Source organism: Salmo salar, chromosome ssa15 (assembly GCF_905237065.1).
Source record: "Salmo salar chromosome ssa15, Ssal_v3.1, whole genome shotgun sequence".
NCBI classification, from domain to species: Eukaryota; Metazoa; Chordata; class Actinopteri; order Salmoniformes; family Salmonidae; genus Salmo; species Salmo salar.
Window position 1 is genome coordinate 11,633,647 of NC_059456.1, and position 14,832 is coordinate 11,648,478.

General features: G+C 51.6%; 1 protein-coding gene across 1 annotated transcript in view; it reads left to right on the forward strand.

The window, feature by feature from the left end:
• Positions 1 to 14,832, forward strand: part of kank1a (KN motif and ankyrin repeat domains 1a) — a 205,278-nt gene that overhangs the window by 165,128 nt on the left and 25,318 nt on the right. The window contains 2 exon segments of the mRNA XM_045695463.1: positions 8,157 to 8,303; positions 14,591 to 14,690. Coding sequence (XP_045551419.1) covers positions 8,157 to 8,303; positions 14,591 to 14,690 — 247 coding nt within the window.

Sequence of the window (14,832 nt, forward strand, 5' to 3'; positions counted from 1 at the left end):
TGTCCTCTTCCTGTGTCCCCTTCTGTCTATATCTGTCCTCGTCCTGTGTCCCCTTCTGTCTATATCTGTCCTCTTCCTGTGTCCCCTTCTGTCTATATCTGTCCTCTTCCTGTGTCCCCTTCTTCTGTCTATATCTGTCCTCTTTCTGTGTCCCCTTCTTCTGTCTATATCTGTCCTCGTCCTGTGTCCCCTCCTGTCTATATCTGTCCTCGTCCTGTGTCCCCTTCTTCTGTCTATATCTGTCCTCGTCCTGTGTCCCCTTCTTCTGTCTATATCTGTCCTCGTCCTGTGTCCCCTTCTGTCTATATCTGTCCTCGTCCTGTGTCCCCTTCTGTCTATATCTGTCCTCTTCCTGTGTCCCCTTCTTCTGTCTATATCTGTCCTCTTCCTGTGTCCCCTTCTGTCATATATGTCCTCTTCCTGTGGCCCCTTCTGTCCTCTTCCTGTGTCCCTTCTGTCTATATCTGTCCTCGTCCTGTGTCCCCTTCTGTCTATATCTGTCCTCGTCCTGTGTCCCCTTCTGTCTATATCTGTCCTCTTCCTGTGTCCCCTTCTGTCTATATCTGTCCTCGTCCTGTGTCCCCTTCTGTCTATATCTGTCCTCTTCCTGTGTCCCCTTCTGTCTATATCTGTCCTCGTCCTGTGTCCCCTTCTGTCTATATCTGTCCTCGTCCTGTGTCCCCTTCTGTCTATATCTGTCCTCATCCTGTGTCCCTTCTGTCTATATCTGTCCTCTTCCTGTGTCCCCTTCTGTCTATATCTGTCCTCGTCCTGTGTCCCCTTCTGTCTATATCTGTCCTCTTCCTGTGTCCCCTTCTGTCTATATCTGTCCTCTTCCTGTGTCCCTTCTTCTGTCTATATCTGTCCTCTTTCTGTGTCCCCTTCTTCTGTCTATATCTGTCCACGTCCTGTGTCCCCTCCTGTCTATATCTGTCCTCGTCCTGTGTCCCCTTCTTCTGTCTATATCTGTCCTCGTCCTGTGTCCCCTTCTTCTGTCTATATCTGTCCTCGTCCTGTGTCCCCTTCTGTCTATATCTGTCCTCGTCCTGTGTCCCCTTTTGTCTATATCTGTCCTCGGCCTGTGTCCCTTCTGTCTATATCTGTCCTCGTCCTGTGTCCCCTTCTTCTGTCTATATCTGTCCTCTTCCTGTGTCCCCTTCTGTCTATATCTGTCCTCTTCCTGTGGCCCCTTCTGTCCTCTTCCTGTGTCCCCTTCTTCTGTCTATATCTGTCCTCGTCCTGTGTCCCCTTCTGTCTATATCTGTCCTCGTCCTGTGTCCCCTTCTGTCTATATCTGTCCTCTTCCTGTGACCCCTTCTGTCTATATCTGTCCTCTTCCTGTGTCCCCTTCTGTCTATATCTGTCCTCTTCCTGTGTCCCCTTCTTCTGTCTATATCTGTCCTCTGCCTGTGTCCCCTTCTGTCTATATCTGTCCTCGTCCTGTGTCCCCTTCTGTCTATATCTGTCCTCTTCCTGTGACCCCTTCTGTCTATATCTGTCCTCTTCCTGTGTCCCCTTCTGTCTATATATGTCCTCTTCCTGTGTCCCCTTCTGTCCTTTTCCTGTGTCCCCTTCTTCTGTCTATATATGTCCTCTTCCTGTGACCCCTTCTGTCCTCTTCCTGTGTCCCCTTCTTCTGTCTATATCTGTCCTCGTCTTGTGTCCCCTTCTGTCTATATCTGTCCTCTTCCTGTGTCCCCTTCTTCTGTCTATATCTGTCCTCTTCCTGTGTCCCCTTCTGTCTATATATGTCCTCTTCCTGTGGCCCCTTCTGTCCTCTTCCTGTGTCCCCTTCTGTCTATATCTGTCCTTGTCCTGTGTCCCTTTCTGTCTATATCTGTCCTCGTCCTGTGTCTCTCTTCTGTCTATATCTGTCCTCTTCCTGTGTCCCCTTCTGTCTATATCTGTCCTCGTCCTGTGTCCCCTTCTGTCTATATCTGTCCTCTTCCTGTGTCCCCTTCTGTCTATATCTGTCCTCGTCCTGTGTCCCCTTCTGTCTATATCTGTCCTCGTCCTGTGTCCCCTTCTGTCTATATCTGTCCTCGTCCTGTGTCCCCTTCTGTCTATATCTGTCCTCGTCCTGTGTCCCCTTCTGTCTATATCTGTCCTCTTCCTGTGTCCCCTTCTGTCTATATCTGTCCTCGTCCTGTGTCCCCTTCTGTCTATATCTGTCCTCTTCCTGTGTCCCCTTCTGTCTATATCTGTCCTCTTCCTGTGTCCCCTTCTTCTGTCTATATCTGTCCTCTTTCTGTGTCCCTTCTTCTGTCTATATCTGTCCTCGTCCTGTGTCCCCTCCTGTCTATATCTGTCCTCGTCCTGTGTCCCCTTCTTCTGTCTATATCTGTCCTCGTCCTGTGTCCCCTTCTTCTGTCTATATCTGTCCTCGTCCTGTGTACCCTTCTGTCTATATCTGTCCTCGTCCTGTGTCCCCTTCTGTCTATATCTGTCCTCGGCCTGTGTCCCCTTCTGTCTATATCTGTCCTCGTCCTGTGTCCCCTTCTTCTGTCTATATCTGTCCTCCTCCTGTGTCCCCTTCTGTCTATATCTGTCCTCTTCCTGTGGCCCCTTCTGTCCTCTTCCTGTGTCCCCTTCTTCTGTCTATATCTGTCCTCGTCCTGTGTCCCCTTCTGTCTATATCTGTCCTCGTCCTGTGTCCCCTTCTGTCTATATCTGTCCTCTTCCTGTGACCCCTTCTGTCTATATCTGTCCTCTTCCTGTGTCCCCTTCTGTCTATATCTGTCCTCTTCCTGTGTCCCCTTCTTCTGTCTATATCTGTCCTCTGCCTGTGTCCCCTTCTGTCTATATCTGTCCTCGTCCTGTGTCCCCTTTTGTCTATATCTGTCCTCGGCCTGTGTCCCCTTCTGTCTATATCTGTCCTCGTCCTGTGTCCCCTTCTTCTGTCTATATCTGTCCTCTTCCTGTGTCCCCTTCTGTCTATATCTGTCCTCTTCCTGTGGCCCCTTCTGTCCTCTTCCTGTGTCCCCTTCTTCTGTCTATATCTGTCCTCGTCCTGTGTCCCCTTCTGTCTATATCTGTCCTCGTCCTGTGTCCCCTTCTGTCTATATCTGTCCTCTTCCTGTGACCCCTTCTGTCTATATCTGTCCTCTTCCTGTGTCCCCTTCTGTCTATATATGTCCTCTTCCTGTGTCCCCTTCTGTCCTCTTCCTGTGTCCCCTTCTTCTGTCTATATATGTCCTCTTCCTGTGACCCTTCTGTCCTCTTCCTGTGTCCCCTTCTTCTGTCTATATCTGTCCTCGTCTTGTGTCCCCTTCTGTCTATATCTGTCCTCTTCCTGTGTCCCCTTCTTCTGTCTATATCTGTCCTCTTCCTGTGTCCCCTTCTGTCTATATATGTCCTCTTCCTGTGGCCCCTTCTGTCCTCTTCCTGTGTCCCCTTCTGTCTATATCTGTCCTTGTCCTGTGTCCCTTTCTGTCTATATCTGTCCTCGTCCTGTGTCTCCTTCTGTCTATATCTGTCCTCTTCCTGTGTCCCCTTCTGTCTATATCTGTCCTCGTCCTGTGTCCCCTTCTGTCTATATCTGTCCTCTTCCTGTGTCCCCTTCTGTCTATATCTGTCCTCGTCCTGCGTCCCTTCTGTCTATATCTGTCCTCGTCCTGTGTCCCCTTCTGTCTATATCTGTCCTCGTCCTGTGTCCCCTTCTGTCTATATCTGTCCTCTTCCTGTGTCCCCTTCTGTCTATATCTGTCCTCGTCCTGTGTCCCCTTCTGTCTATATCTGTCCTCTTCCTGTGTCCCCTTCTGTCTATATCTGTCCTCTTCCTGTGTCCCCTTCTTCTGTCTATATCTGTCCTCTTTCTGTGTCCCCTTCTTCTGTCTATATCTGTCCTCGTCCTGTGTCCCCTCCTGTCTATATCTGTCCTCGTCCTGTGTCCCCTTCTTCTGTCTATATCTGTCCTCGTCCTGTGTCCCCTTCTTCTGTCTATATCTGTCCTCGTCCTGTGTACCCTTCTGTCTATATCTGTCCTCGTCCTGTGTCCCCTTCTGTCTATATCTGTCCTCGGCCTGTGTCCCCTTCTGTCTATATCTGTCCTCGTCCTGTGTCCCCTTCTTCTGTCTATATCTGTCCTCCTCCTGTGTCCCCTTCTGTCTATATCTGTCCTCTTCCTGTGGCCCCTTCTGTCCCTCTTCCTGTGTCCCCTTCTTCTGTCTATATCTGTCCTCGTCCTGTGTCCCCTTCTGTCTATATCTGTCCTCGTCCTGTGTCCCCTTCTGTCTATATCTGTCCTCTTCCTGTGACCCCTTCTGTCTATATCTGTCCTCTTCCTGTGTCCCCTTCTGTCTATATCTGTCCTCTTCCTGTGTCCCCTTCTTCTGTCTATATCTGTCCTCTGCCTGTGTCCCCTTCTGTCTATATCTGTCCTCTTCCTGTGTCCCCTTCTGTCTATATCTGTCCTCTTCCTGTGTCCCCTTCTTCTGTCTATATCTGTCCTCTGCCTGTGTCCCCTTCTGTCTATATCTGTCCTCGTCCTGTGTCCCCTTTTGTCTATATCTGTCCTCGGCCTGTGTCCCCTTCTGTCTATATCTGTCCTCGTCCTGTGTCCCCTTCTTCTGTCTATATCTGTCCTCTTCCTGTGTCCCCTTCTGTCTATATCTGTCCTCTTCCTGTGGCCCCTTCTGTCCTCTTCCTGTGTCCCCTTCTTCTGTCTATATCTGTCCTCGTCCTGTGTCCCCTTCTGTCTATATCTGTCCTCGTCCTGTGTCCCCTTCTGTCTATATCTGTCCTCTTCCTGTGACCCCTTCTGTCTATATCTGTCCTCTTCCTGTGTCCCCTTCTGTCTATATATGTCCCTCTTCCTGTGTCCCCTTCTGTCCTCTTCCTGTGTCCCCTTCTTCTGTCTATATATGTCCTCTTCCTGTGACCCCTTCTGTCCTCTTCCTGTGTCCCCTTCTTCTGTCTATATCTGTCCTCGTCTTGTGTCCCCTTCTGTCTATATCTGTCCTCTTCCTGTGTCCCCTTCTTCTGTCTATATCTGTCCTCTTCCTGTGTCCCCTTCTGTCTATATATGTCCTCTTCCTGTGGCCCCTTCTGTCCTCTTCCTGTGTCCCCTTCTGTCTATATCTGTCCTTGTCCTGTGTCCCTTTCTGTCTATATCTGTCCTCGTCCTGTGTCTCCTTCTGTCTATATCTGTCCTCTTCCTGTGTCCCCTTCTGTCTATATCTGTCCTCGTCCTGTGTCCCCTTCTGTCTATATCTGTCCTCTTCCTGTGTCCCCTTCTGTCTATATCTGTCCTCGTCCTGTGTCCCCTTCTGTCTATATCTGTCCTCGTCCTGTGTCCCCTTCTGTCTATATCTGTCCTCGTCCTGTGTCCCCTTCTGTCTATATCTGTCCTCGTCCTGTGTCCCCTTCTGTCTATATCTGTCCTCGTCCTGTGTCCCCTTCTGTCTATATCTGTCCTCTTCCTGTGTCCCCTTCTGTCTATATCTGTCCTCTTCCTGTGTCCCCTTCTTCTGTCTATATCTGTCCTCTTTCTGTGTCCCCTTCTTCTGTCTATATCTGTCCTCGTCCTGTGTCCCCTCCTGTCTATATCTGTCCTCGTCCTGTGTCCCCTTCTTCTGTCTATATCTGTCCTCGTCCTGTGTCCCCTTCTTCTGTCTATATCTGTCCTCGTCCTGTGTACCCTTCTGTCTATATCTGTCCTCGTCCTGTGTCCCCTTCTGTCTATATCTGTCCTCGGCCTGTGTCCCCTTCTGTCTATATCTGTCCTCGTCCTGTGTCCCCTTCTTCTGTCTATATCTGTCCTCCTCCTGTGTCCCCTTCTGTCTATATCTGTCCTCTTCCTGTGGCCCCTTCTGTCCTCTTCCTGTGTCCCCTTCTTCTGTCTATATCTGTCCTCGTCCTGTGTCCCCTTCTGTCTATATCTGTCCTCGTCCTGTGTCCCCTTCTGTCTATATCTGTCCTCTTCCTGTGACCCCTTCTGTCTATATCTGTCCTCTTCCTGTGTCCCCTTCTGTCTATATCTGTCCTCTTCCTGTGTCCCCTTCTTCTGTCTATATCTGTCCTCTGCCTGTGTCCCCTTCTGTCTATATCTGTCCTCTTCCTGTGTCCCCTTCTGTCTATATCTGTCCTCTTCCTGTGTCCCCTTCTGTCTATATCTGTCCTCTTCCTGTGTCCCCTTCTGTCCTCTTCCTGTGTCCCCTTCTTCTGTCTATATCTGTCCTCGTCTTGTGTCCCCTTCTGTCTATATCTGTCCTCTTCCTGTGTCCCCTTCTTCTGTCTATATCTGTCCTCTTCCTGTGTCCCCTTCTGTCTATATATGTCCTCTTCCTGTGGCCCCTTCTGTCCTCTTCCTGTGTCCCCTTCTGTCTATATCTGTCCTTGTCCTGTGTCCCCTTCTGTCTATATCTGTCCTCGTCCTGTGTCCCCTTCTGTCTATATCTGTCCTCTTCCTGTGTCCCCTTCTGTCTATATCTGTCCTCGTCCTGTGTCCCCTTCTGTCTATATCTGTCCTCTTCCTGTGTCCCCTTCTGTCTATATCTGTCCTCGTCCTGTGTCCCCTTCTGTCTATATCTGTCCTCGTCCTGTGTCCCCTTCTGTCTATATCTGTCCTCGTCCTGTGTCCCCTTCTGTCTATATCTGTCCTCTTCCTGTGTCCCCTTCTGTCTATATCTGTCCTCGTCCTGTGTCCCCTTCTGTCTATATCTGTCCTCTTCCTGTGTCCCCTTCTGTCTATATCTGTCCTCTTCCTGTGTCCCCTTCTTCTGTCTATATCTTTCCTCTTTCTGTGTCCCCTTCTTCTGTCTATATCTGTCCTCGTCCTGTGTCCCCTCCTGTCTATATCTGTCCTCGTCCTGTGTCCCCTTCTTCTGTCTATATCTGTCCTCGTCCTGTGTCCCCTTCTTCTGTCTATATCTGTCCTCGTCCTGTGTCCCCTTCTGTCTATATCTGTCCTCGTCCTGTGTCCCCTTCTGTCTATATCTGTCCTCTTCCTGTGTCCCCTTCTTCTGTCTATATCTGTCCTCTTCCTGTGTCCCCTTCTGTCTATATATGTCCTCTTCCTGTGGCCCCTTCTGTCCTCTTCCTGTGTCCCCTTCTGTCTATATCTGTCCTCGTCCTGTGTCCCCTTCTGTCTATATCTGTCCTCGTCCTGTGTCCCCTTCTGTCTATATCTGTCCTCTTCCTGTGTCCCCTTCTGTCTATATCTGTCCTCGTCCTGTGTCCCCTTCTGTCTATATCTGTCCTCTTCCTGTGTCCCCTTCTGTCTATATCTGTCCTCGTCCTGTGTCCCCTTCTGTCTATATCTGTCCTCGTCCTGTGTCCCCTTCTGTCTATATCTGTCCTCATCCTGTGTCCCCTTCTGTCTATATCTGTCCTCTTCCTGTGTCCCCTTCTGTCTATATCTGTCCTCGTCCTGTGTCCCCTTCTGTCTATATCTGTCCTCTTCCTGTGTCCCCTTCTGTCTATATCTGTCCTCTTCCTGTGTCCCCTTCTTCTGTCTATATCTGTCCTCTTTCTGTGTCCCCTTCTTCTGTCTATATCTGTCCACGTCCTGTGTCCCCTCCTGTCTATATCTGTCCTCGTCCTGTGTCCCCTTCTTCTGTCTATATCTGTCCTCGTCCTGTGTCCCCTTCTTCTGTCTATATCTGTCCTCGTCCTGTGTCCCCTTCTGTCTATATCTGTCCTCGTCCTGTGTCCCCTTTTGTCTATATCTGTCCTCGGCCTGTGTCCCCTTCTGTCTATATCTGTCCTCGTCCTGTGTCCCCTTCTTCTGTCTATATCTGTCCTCTTCCTGTGTCCCCTTCTGTCTATATCTGTCCTCTTCCTGTGGCCCCTTCTGTCCTCTTCCTGTGTCCCCTTCTTCTGTCTATATCTGTCCTCGTCCTGTGTCCCCTTCTGTCTATATCTGTCCTCGTCCTGTGTCCCCTTCTGTCTATATCTGTCCTCTTCCTGTGACCCCTTCTGTCTATATCTGTCCTCTTCCTGTGTCCCCTTCTGTCTATATCTGTCCTCTTCCTGTGTCCCCTTCTTCTGTCTATATCTGTCCTCTGCCTGTGTCCCCTTCTGTCTATATCTGTCCTCTTCCTGTGTCCCCTTCTGTCTATATCTGTCCTCTTCCTGTGTCCCCTTCTGTCTATATCTGTCCTCTTCCTGTGTCCACTTCTGTATCTGACTCCTCCACTCTTCTGTGATTGGTCCAGATCGAGGTCAGCTGCAGGTGTCCAGTGAAGTCATCCAGAGTTCAGAGGTCAGCCAGACGGAGATAGTGTCACATGACCCCAGGTCCCCGCCCAGCCCGGCCACGCTGAAGCACCGTATGAACCAGCAGATGTCCAGCGCCTTGAACGGTATGGAACTACTACCAATCTGGCAACACAGAACTACTACTAATCTGGCAACACACTCTTACACACACAATACATTACTCCTACGGCTGGACTGGCCTCTCAATCTGGCAACAATTCTCAGGCACAGAACTACACTGTGTCCTACTACTGTTGGAAAACACCAACAGCCCATTTATAATGTTTGAGATAGCTGGAGCTGTAGGACTAGTTACCCTGCCACACAGGGGCTAGCTGGAGCTGTAGGACTAGTTACCCTGCCACACATGGGCTAGCTGGAGCTGTAGGACTAGTTACCCTGCCACACAGGGGCTAGCTGGAGCTGTAGGACTAGTTACCCTGCCACACATGGGCTAGCTGGAGCTGTAGGACTAGTTACCCTGCCACACAGGGGCTAGCTGGAGCTGTAGGACTGGTTACCCTGCCACACAGACACAGGGGCTAGCTGGAGCTGTAGGACTAGTTACCCTGCCACACAGACACAGGGGCTAGCTGGAGCTGTAGGACTAGTTACCCTGCCACACAGACACAGGGGCTAGCTGGAGCTGTAGGACTAGTTACCCTGCCACACAGACACAGGGGCTAGCTGGAGCTGTAGGACTAGTTACCCTGCCACACAGACACGGGCTAGCTGGAGCTGTAGGACTAGTTACCCTGCCACACAGGGGCTAGCTGGAGCTGTAGGACTAGTTACCCTGCCACACAGGGGCTAGCTGGAGCTGTAGGACTAGTTACCCTGCCACACAGGGGCTAGCTGGAGCTGTAGGACTAGTTACCCTGCCACACAGATACATGGGCTAGCTGGAGCTGTAGGACTAGTTTCCCTGCCACACAGGGGCTAGCTGGAGCTGTAGGACTAGTTACCCTGCCAGACAGACACTGGGGTTAGCTGGAGCTGTAGGACTAGTTACCCTGCCACACAGGGGCTAGCTGGAGCTGTAGGACTACTTACCCTGCCACACAGACACAGGGGCTAGCTGGAGCTGTAGGACTAGTTACCCTGCCACACAGACACAGGGGCTAGCTGGAGCTGTAGGACTAGTTACCCTGCCACACAGACACAGGGGTTAGCTGGAGCTGTAGGACTAGTTACCCTGCCACACAGACACAGGGGTTAACTGGAGCTGTAGGACTAGTTACCCTGCCACACAGACACAGGGGCTATCTGGAGCTGTAGGACTAGTTACCCTGCCACACAGGGCCTAGCTGGAGTTGTAGGACTAGTTACCCTGCCACACAGGGGATAGCTGGAGCTGTAGGACTAGTTACCCTGCCACACAGACACAGGGGTTAACTGGAGCTGTAGGACTAGTTACCCTGCCACACAGGGGCTAGCTGGAGCTGTAGGACTAGTTACCCTGCCACACATGGGCTAGCTGGAGCTGTAGGACTAGTTACCCTGCCACACAGACACAGGGGCTAGCTGGAGCTGTAGGACTAGTTACCCTGCCACACAGACACAGGGGCTAGTTGGAGCTGTAGGACTAGTTACCCTGCCACACAGGGGCTAGCTGGAGCTGTAGGACTACTTACCCTGCCACACAGACACAGGGGCTAGCTGGAGCTGTAGGACTAGTTACCCTGCCACACAGACACAGGGGTTAGCTGGAGCTGTAGGACTAGTTACCCTGCCACACAGACACAGGGGTTAACTGGAGCTGTAGGACTAGTTACCCTGCCACACAGACACAGGGGCTATCTGGAGCTGTAGGACTAGTTACCCTGCCACACAGGGCCTAGCTGGAGTTGTAGGACTAGTTACCCTGCCACACAGGGGATAGCTGGAGCTGTAGGACTAGTTACCCTGCCACACAGACACAGGGGTTAACTGGAGCTGTAGGACTAGTTACCCTGCCACACAGGGGCTAGCTGGAGCTGTAGGACTAGTTACCCTGCCACACATGGGCTAGCTGGAGCTGTAGGACTAGTTACCCTGCCACACAGACACAGGGGCTAGCTGGAGCTGTAGGACTAGTTACCCTGCCACACAGACACAGGGGCTAGTTGGAGCTGTAGGACTAGTTACCCTGCCACACAGGGGCTAGCTGGAGCTGTAGGACTACTTACCCTGCCACACAGACACAGGGGCTAGCTGGAGCTGTAGGACTAGTTACCCTGCCACACAGACACAGGGGCTAGCTGGAGCTGTAGGACTAGTTACCCTGCCACACAGACACAGGGGTTAGCTGGAGCTGTAGGACTAGTTACCCTGCCACACAGACACAGGGGTTAACTGGAGCTGTAGGACTAGTTACCCTGCCACACAGACACAGGGGCTATCTGGAGCTGTAGGACTAGTTACCCTGCCACACAGGGCCTAGCTGGAGTTGTAGGACTAGTTACCCTGCCACACAGGGGATAGCTGGAGCTGTAGGACTAGTTACCCTGCCACACAGACACAGGGGTTAACTGGAGCTGTAGGACTAGTTACCCTGCCACACAGGGGCTAGCTGGAGCTGTAGGACTAGTTACCCTGCCACACAGGGGCTAGCTGGAGCTGTAGGACTAGTTACCCTGCCACACATGGGCTAGCTGGAGCTGTAGGACTAGTTACCCTGCCACACAGACACAGGGGCTAGCTGGAGCTGTAGGACTAGTTACCCTGCCACACAGACACAGGGGCTAGTTGGAGCTGTAGGACTAGTTACCCTGCCACACATGGGCTAGCTGGAGCTGTAGGACTAGTTACCCTGCCACACAGACACAGGGGCTAGCTGGAGCTGTAGGACAAGTTACCCTGCCACACAGGGGCTAGCTGGAGCTGTAGGACTAGTTCCCCTGCCACACAGGGGCTAGCTGGAGCTGTAGGACTAGTTACCCTGCCACACAGACACAGGGGCTAGCTGGAGCTGTTGGACTAGTTACCCTGCCACACAGGGGCTAGCTGGAGCTGTAGGACTAGTTACCCTGCCACACAGACACAGGGGCTAGCTGGAGCTGTAGGACTAGTTACCCTGCCACACAGACACAGGGGCTAGCTGGAGCTGTTGGACTAGTTACCCTGCCACACAGGGGCTAGCTGGAGCTGTAGGACTAGTTACCCTGCCACACGGGCTAGCTGGAGCCGTAGGACTAGTTACCCTGCCACACAGGGGCTAGCTGGAGTTGTAGGACTAGTTACCCTGCCACACAGACACAGGGGCTAGCTGGAGCTAGCTGGAGCTGTAGGAGCTGGAGCTGCTGGAGCTGTTGACACAGGGGCTAGCTGGAGCTGTAGGACTAGTTACCCTGCCACACAGGGGCTAGCTGGAGCTGTAGGACTAGTTACCCTGCCACACAGACACAGGGGCTAGCTGGAGCTGTAGGACTAGTTACCATGCCACACAGGGGCTAGCTGGAGCTGTAGGACTAGTTACCCTGTCACACAGACACAGGGGCTAGCTGGAGCTGTAGGACTAGTTACCCTGCCACACAGGGGCTAGCTGGAGCTGTAGGACTAGTTACCCTGCCACACAGGGGCTAGCTGGAGCTGTAGAGCTAGTTACCCTGCCACACAGGGGCTAGCTGGAGCTGTAGGACTAGTTACCCTGCCACACAGGGGCTAGCTGGAGCTGTAGGACTAGTTACCCTGCCACACAGGGGCTAGCTGGAGCTGTAGGACTAGTTACCCTGCCACACAGACACAGGGGCTAGCTGGAGCTGTAGGACTAGTTGCCCTGCCACACAGACACAGGGGCTAGCTGGAGCTGTAGGACTAGTTACCCTGCCACACAGACACAGGGGCTAGCTGGAGCTGTAGGACTAGTTACCCTGCCACACAGGGGCTAGCTGGAGCTGTAGGACTAGTTAATCTGCTACACAGACACAGACACTAGCTGGAGCTGTAGGACTAGTTACCCTGCCACACAGGAGCTAGCTGGAGCTGTAGGACTAGTTACCCTGCTACACAGACACAGGGGCTAGCTGGAGTTGTAGGACTATTTACCCTGCCACACAGGGGCTAGCTGGAGCTGTAGGACTAGTTACCCTGCCACACAGACACAGGAGCTAGCTGGAGCCGTAGGACTAGTTACCCTGCCACACAGGGGCTAGCTGGAGCTATAGGACTAGTTACCCTGCTACACAGACACAGGGGCTTCATTACTTTCCACAAATCTAAAATCTTTGGATTGATGGATGAAATGAAATCAAACTTTATTTTGGTCACATGCTTCGTAAACAACAGGTGTAGACAATAACCGGCTGATAAAATGCCATGACTGACACAGCCCTAGTCGGGGCTGTATGTGAAATGGATCGGGTACAGGGTGTCTGGGATAATGGTGTTTATGTGAGCCATGACCAGCTTTTCAAATCACTTCATGGCTACAGACGTGAGTGCTACGGGTCTGTAGTCATTTAGCCATGTTACCTTTGTGTTCTTGGGTACAGGCACTATGGTGGTCTGCTTAAAACATGTTGGTATTACAGAGTCGGACAGGGAGAGGTTGAAAATGTTAGTGAAGACACTTGCCAGTTGGTCAGCGCATACATGGGCTAGTGGGAGTTTCAACCATGTGCCCAAGAAAGCCAAGGTAAATTTCCTAAATGATTACCGACACATAGCACTCACGTCTGTAGCCATGAAGTGCTTTGAAAGGCTGGTCATGGCTCACATAAATACCATTATCCCAGAAACCCTAGACCCACTCCAATTTGCATACCGCCCCAACAGATCCACAGATGATGGAATCTCTATTGCACTCCACACTGCCCTTTTCCCACCTGGAGAGAAGGAACACCTATGTGAGAATGCTTTTCATTGACGACAGTTCAGCGTTCAGCACCATAGTGCCCTCAAAGCTCATCAATAAGCTAAGGATCCTGGGACTAAACACCTTCCTCTGCAACTGGATCCTGGACTTCCTGACGGGCCGCCCCCAGGTGGTAAGGGTAGGTAACAACACTTCCGCCATGCTGATCCTCAACACAGGGGCCCCTCAGGGGTGCGTGCTCAGTCCCTTCCTGTACTCTCTGTTCACCCACGACTGCATGGCCAGGCACGACTCCAACACCATCATTATGTTTGCTGACGACACAACAGTGGTAGGCCTGATCACCGACAACGATGAGACAGCCAACAGGGAAGAGGTCAGAGAACTGGCAGTGTGTTGTCAGGACAACAACCTCTCCCTCAATCGGAGCAAGACAAAGGAGATGATCATGGACTACAGGAAAAGGAGGGCCGAACACACCCCCATTCACATCGACGGGGCTGTAGTGGAGCGGGTTGAGAGCTTCAAGTTCCTTGGTGTCCACATCACCAACGAACTATCATGGTCCAAGCACACCAAGACAGTCGTGAAGAGGGCATGACAAAACCTATTCCCCCTCAGGAGACTGAAAAAATTTGGCATGGATCCTCAGATCCTGAGAAAGTTCTACAGCTGCACCATATGATCTATGCATAGTCCCTTTACAAATGACCTGGACTAACCTGTACCCCCGCACATTAACTCGGTATCATATATAGCCTCGTTATTGTTATGTAATGTTCTTGTGTTACTTTTTTATTTGATTGGATTTTTTTTACTTTAGTTTATTTAGTAAATATTTTCTTAACTCTATTTCTTGAACCGTATTGTTGGTTAAGGGCTCATGAGTAAGCATTTCACGGGAAAGTCTACACCTGTTGTATTCGGCGCATGTGACTAATAACATTTGATTTGATTTGACATGGGTCCTTTTGTTCGATGTATCAGGGATCATGAACAATATAGGTGGCATACCGTACATTCATGTCCTCCAGATTCATATGTTCATTAATAAGTGTTGTCTCCTCCCTTTCATCCCTCCCTCCCTCCCTCATTCCCTCTCTCATTCCCTCTCTCATTCCCTCCCTCATTCCCTCGCTCCCTCCCTCATTTCCTCCCTCCCGCCCTCATTCCCTCCCTCCCGCCCTCATTCCCTCCCTCCCTCATTCCCTCCCTCCCTCATTCCCTCGCTCCCTCCCTCATTTCCTCCCTCCCTCTCTCCCTCCCTCCCCCATTCTCTCCCTCTCTCCCTCCCTCATTCCCTCTCTCCCTCCCTCCCTCATTCTCTCCCTCCCTCCCTCCCTCATTCCCTCCCTCCCTCATTCCCTCGCTCCCTCCCTCATTTCCTCGCTCCCTCCCTCATTCCCTCGCTCCCTCCCTCATTCCCTCGCTCCCTCCCTCATTTCCTCGCTCCCTCCCTCATTCCCTCCCTCCCTCATTTCCTCCCTCCCTCCCTCATTTCCTCCCTCCCTCCCTCATTCCCTCCCTCCCTCATTCCCTCGCTCCCTCCCTCATTTCCTCGCTCTCTCCCTCATTCCCTCCCTCCCTCCCTCCCAGGTGGTAAGAGCTCTCTGAAGTCCATCATGAAGAAGAAAGATGGCCGCCAGGGTTCTTTGGGAACCAAGAAGAACCTACAGTTTGTAGGAGTCAATGGAGGGTCAGTCAGTGGTCTGCAGGATGTAGTTATTACCACAGGCGCTAGACCAGTGCTATTCAACGTCGGGGTTGACAGAAATTCTGTAGGAAAAAAATTGGGGTCCCTGCTGAAAAAGTTTGAATACCACTGGTCTAGAGACTGT